This window comes from Neltuma alba, unplaced genomic scaffold, assembly GCF_004799145.2.
Source record: "Neltuma alba isolate B1F8T4 unplaced genomic scaffold, ASM479914v2 tig00011274_pilon, whole genome shotgun sequence".
NCBI classification, from domain to species: Eukaryota; Viridiplantae; Streptophyta; class Magnoliopsida; order Fabales; family Fabaceae; genus Neltuma; species Neltuma alba.
Window position 1 is genome coordinate 526,487 of NW_021635984.1, and position 5,106 is coordinate 531,592.

General features: G+C 35.0%; 1 protein-coding gene and 1 pseudogene across 1 annotated transcript; one reads left to right on the forward strand and one right to left on the reverse strand.

Annotated features, from left to right (window-relative positions):
* Nucleotides 1–1,466: 1,466 nt before the first annotated feature.
* LOC114763280 (ribonuclease S-7-like) lies at nucleotides 1,467–2,788 on the reverse strand. The gene is made up of 5 exons (XM_028952909.1): nucleotides 2,430–2,788; nucleotides 2,126–2,339; nucleotides 1,926–2,029; nucleotides 1,842–1,881; nucleotides 1,467–1,739 (listed from the first exon to the last, which is right to left on the reverse strand). The coding sequence occupies exons 1-4, from the start codon at nucleotides 2,784–2,786 to the stop codon at nucleotides 1,876–1,878; spliced, it is 681 nt and encodes a 226-aa protein (XP_028808742.1). The 5' UTR covers nucleotides 2,787–2,788; the 3' UTR covers nucleotides 1,467–1,739; nucleotides 1,842–1,875.
* Nucleotides 2,789–3,099: 311 nt separating this feature from the next.
* Nucleotides 3,100–4,418, forward strand: LOC114763303 (phospholipase A(1) DAD1, chloroplastic-like; annotated as a pseudogene).
* The last annotated feature ends 688 nt before the right edge of the window (nucleotides 4,419–5,106 follow it).

The following is a 5,106-nucleotide window of genomic DNA, read 5'->3' on the forward strand; positions in this document are numbered from 1 at the left end:
CCAATACTCTAGTCTCTTCAATTATAAGTAAAAAAAACCAATAAGACCAAGACTAGATCTCTAATTTATAAGATTATTCTATGGCGTCTAATCACTAATGATGCGGACACTATTAATTTAGCTTCAACTTTAAAAATGTTAAGGTTTCAGCAAATGTTGCTAACGAGTCTACAATCTGATTGTTAATAATAATTCAAATAGACGTCAGTATTCGTTTCGAAGTTTGATTGTCACGTTTTTTGTTTTTTTCCCTAACTTCTGTGAGTATATAATAAAGTATATGTCTCAACTTCATTTAATGGAGTCAATACAAAATAAATTAAATACTTTTTTTAGTTTGGCGGAGCTGGTGAAAAAAAAAAAGTTTGGCAAAAGGTTTTTGGTGCTTTTTAAATTTGATGAGAATGTGACCGATTTAATTGCAACCACCCAAAAACAATAAATTCGAATGTGAGACCGTTTTCTCCTTCATTCATTTTACAAATCGATTTCTTTTTCTTTTTCGTGCTTTTTAAATTTGATGAGAATGTGACCGATTAATTGCAACCCGCCAAAAACAATAAATTCGAATGTGAGACCGTTTTCTCCTTCATTCATTTTACAAATCGATTTCTTTTTCTTTCTTTCTTTTGTTTTTTTTTAAACTTTCATATGAAATCGTAAAATTTAACTTTTCCGGATTTGTCGATAATCACACAAACACGTACACAACACAAACACATATATACATATTTAACAATACTTATTTATCAATTTATATTTTATTATTGTTTAGTTTCGGGTTTTGTTTATGATTTAGCGAGGGCGGCAAAAGCCTAGCTATAAGCTAAATTGAGATGTGAAAAATTCATTGATACTAAATGTGAGATAAGTAAAGTCAAGTGGTGATAATGAGATGTAAAATGAGAGTTATGATAAGAAGATATCAAATAAGTGAAGTGCAGTGACCCTTTCATCTTCTTTTATAGTTGTTCTATATATGTAGATTTTAATGTGAAAATTTGTTATGACAAGTCGCACTACTTACGAACGACACAACTCATTTTTGAGATTTTTTTCAAGGCATGGAAAAGCATACCTACTCTTACATCGTAAATTAATTTTAAAACTCAAGTAAAGTCATCGCTTTAGACTAATGTTGATATATTTAATTACTCAATGAAATTTGACCTCGCTTTAGTTTTAGTTTTTGAAATTTGAAATTAGGGGTTTTGATTTGTTTCAGGGATAAAAAACACAATTACAGTGACCAGAAAATTTTAGGCGGACTAAAATAAAGTTAAATTTCAGGAATGAAAATCAAAATGAAGTCAAACTTTAGGGACTAAAGATAATATTAACCCTATTTTTAATTAAAAAAATTCTTGATATTATTATCAAGTGTTGAGTTATTTAAATATACTTGCATCAATATTCTATACCAAATTGATATCATGCGAGGAAAATCATGTGGTGAAGACATGAGTGGCAGTTTTATGTCAAACATAGACATCACTATTATTAAATGATACTTCTCTGATTCTAAATATAAGACCTAATTTGTAATATAATTTACATTAGAGATTGGGTCATAAATTACGCTACAAGTTGGGTTTTACATTTAGCACAGGAGAAGTACTTTATTACAGGAATCAAACACTCAAGACTTTTGAATGAGATGGTACTTGAGGACTAAGAAACAAGTGTCGTTCATCCAGCTGTCTTATGGTCTCGTTATTGAAAACTTGACGGCGCCCAACCTGTTAGAGGGCGAGAAATGAATAGGAGTCGTTTGCTTAGGATAAAGATTCAGATATAACAAAAATAAATCTTCGTAACTGGAATGTGGAAAATAGACTTACAGGCCACAAAGCTTAAGGAGCCACAAATCAACAATCAAAGAGAGCCTTCCCTTCCTTTTCGACACACAGACGAATCTCAAGAAGCAGCTTTTGAACTATGATAGCTTCTGGATTATGACCCGTGATACCCTTAACTGCTTTTTCTATGGCCGCCTTCCCAAGTAGAGTTGTTCCATCTCGTTTGATTGCTGAAACAAATTAAAATGAAATCCAATTACTTGCCATAATAAATAATCAACAATCTTGCACATTAAATAATACTCTACCAATTTCTTTCCCCTTACCTCCTTTCTTGATAAGTCCATCAAGGATGCCTTTAGAATGTTGTTTGGCAAGACCGAGAGTTATTCCGAGATACGGTTGTGGATTGAACTTGTTTGAAGAGCATGTTCCGTGCTTGTTCCACTCCCTTAGCCAAAAACCCTTGCTGCTTTGGAAGCTTTGAGCAGAAAACAAATCCGGCCAGTAATCAAGCAGATCTTGCTCGAACGCTTTAAGCTGCATTGACGCGCGCGCACACACACACACACATATTGATTGGGAAGAGGAAGAAAGTAATAAAAGAAATATTTATTTAAGAGAGTTTACATCATTATCTTGCATGGTCGGCGCCGGCGAACAATATAACGGAGGGTTCGCATTATTCAACTGAGGCCAAAGTCCATGAATGGTGAACTTATCTTGGTGTTCGGGAAGTGGAGGATCTGGATTGCACTTTCTCGGCTGAGTCTGAAGGTTGCAGAAAGCGGCTGGTAGTCGCAGGGCCAACAAAAAGTAATCATAACCTGGTTTGGGGTTGGGGGCGCTAATAAGTTGGTCTGTATTATTGGTGTTGTTTGGAGGCCAAAACAGGTTTGTGTTTTTGGGGTTGAAGTGATACAAACCTAAGGCAGCCACTAACCCAACACCAAATATCAAAACTTGTTTTAAGCTAATCATCATCATGATTGATTGACTTGTCTTGCTCACCCTTCCTGTTACCTAGAAGGGTTTTATTTATAGCCATCTTCAACATCATATGGTGGGAATTTTTTTAATATATTATTTGTCTTGAACGACATCGAGATGTGATATTGGGCAAAAACTTAATGTAACTTGTCAGAATTATCCCAATAATGCTACGAAACCTGAAATAATTTATAATGCCTAAGACTCTATCTCTTGTAATAAATAAAGAAGACTGGACTCGATCTCTTCAACGTGATTTTTTTGTGGAAATTAATAAACATGATGTTTTTAATACAATTGGGATCATCACATGGTGACCAAATTATCAAATCATAAACACTTGCGTCTCTTACTCTCTTATATTCAGAATTCTCACTTCAACATCATCTCAGGGCTTTTGAACCAAAATAAGATGTAATATTGGACAAAAATTTAATGCTGCTCAGAATCATATTACTGCTACGATTTAAAACTTGGAATATTACCTCCTCTCCTTAATATAAGAGTTAATTTCACTTTTAATTTAGTTCTAAATATAAAATTCTGATCTATTTGGTCTCTATTTATTCATTTTTTTTAAAGTAGCCCTTATAGTAGTTATATGTACTAAATGTTTCATCAAATGATAGTTCTAGTTAATACACATACTTACTAAGGGCATTTTAGAAAAAGTAACACCTATTTATTATAAATAACTAACTTAATAAATTTTTTCAATCTACGTTAAATTAATTAACTGGTTTTTATATTAAAGACGGAGGCAGAACTTTATAAGGTTAGAGTTATTTTTATCCTGAAAATATTAACGAAGAAGAGATCCAGCAACATCGGCTATGTACCTGTCCGTGACAACGAAGAAGTCGAGATGTCGTTATTGCATATCGAGGAACAATGATTTGCTTGGAATGGCTGGAAAATTTACGTGCAAATCTCACCCGTATTCCTCTCAGAAACAGAGCAGGACGAATATGATGGACCTATGGTGCAACGTGGGTTCCCGAGTCTCTATACTCCAGCAGTTTGTGATTCTTTGTGCCTTCAACAAATGGTCCGTGAAGAAATTCGTCGGATTCTTCAAACCTACGATGGTGAAACCCTCAGCTTGACCCTCACTGGCTACAATTTAGAGGCTGTGCTGGCGATTCTCACGGCGTACGACATCAAAATGGCCTTCGGGCTCGAGCACCAGAAGCCGATGGTCAACGTGATATCGTTTGGCGGGCCGCGCGTGGGCGATTGGAGGTTCAGGCGGGAGATAGAGAAGCAAGGGACGATGGTTTTACTTATAGTGAATTCCGACGACGTGGTTACGAAAGTTCCACGACTCGTCCTTGAAGTGATGATGACGTGGCGGGTGGGAGGGGTGCCCACGTGGCAAGGTGGGACAAAAAGAGGTTGGCGGATGCGCCGTTGACTCATGCGGACGTGGGAATGGAGATTCGGTTGTGTAGCTGGGATTCTCCGTACCTCAGATGGTTGAATGTGGCCACGTGTCACGATCTGAAGACGGATCTCCATTCAACCGATGGATTCGTCAGATCCACGTGTCCTTTTAAAGCCACCGCAAAGGCTATGTTTGGGTTGATGAATGGGAGGGGAGATATGCAGGGGGGAGGGAAGGGACTGTAACCTTTGTTTTGATTGACTGGAGAGTAATGGCGTCACTTCAGACTAATGTTAATATAGTTTTTTTTAATGAATTTTTTTTATATTTTTACATGCTAAATTAATTTAAAACTCAAGTAATGGCATCACTTTAGATTAATGTTGATCTATCTCCTGTAATTAATATAAGAACTACTCCTATAGTTTTATTTATAAGTCACTTTCAATATACTCCTCCGGTCCTAATTATAAGACCCAATTGACTTATTTGAGGAGATTAAGGAAGTAAGTTAAGTTGGTTATTTATAATAAATAAGTGTTGTCATTCCTAAAATATCCTTGCTAATTAAGTATATTGACTAAAACTATCATTATTAAAAGGATTATCTTGGAAAAAAATGCATAAATATAAGAGACAAAATGGATTGGGTCTTATAATTAGGACCAAATAAAAAGTCAAATTGGGTCTTATAATAAGGACCGGAGGAGTATTTCACATAGATCAAAAAAACCTTGAACTTCATTAACCTTCATTTAAAATTTAACAACTTTTTCACTTTATTCCTATTTAACATACATTAAACCTCATGTAAACAAAGTCAACACAATAATAAATGATGGATAAAATTATATATCTATACACAAATTTCTCTTAGTGTCCTATAAATAGGATCAAAAATGTCTTATCTCTTTGTCCTATAAATTGGACCAG

Bases quoted from the DNA above. Each gene is read 5' to 3' on its own strand.
- LOC114763280 (XM_028952909.1), bottom strand. From the start codon at position 2,786: ATGATGATGATTAGCTTAAAACAAGTTTTGATATTTGGTGTTGGGTTA. The intron at 2,340-2,429 runs GTAAACTCTCTT...GCGTCAATGCAG, and splicing joins CGACCATGCAAGATAATGAT to CTTAAAGCGTTCGAGCAAGA. The intron at 2,030-2,125 runs GTAAGGGGAAAG...AATTTGTTTCAG, and splicing joins TGGACTTATCAAGAAAGGAG to CAATCAAACGAGATGGAACA.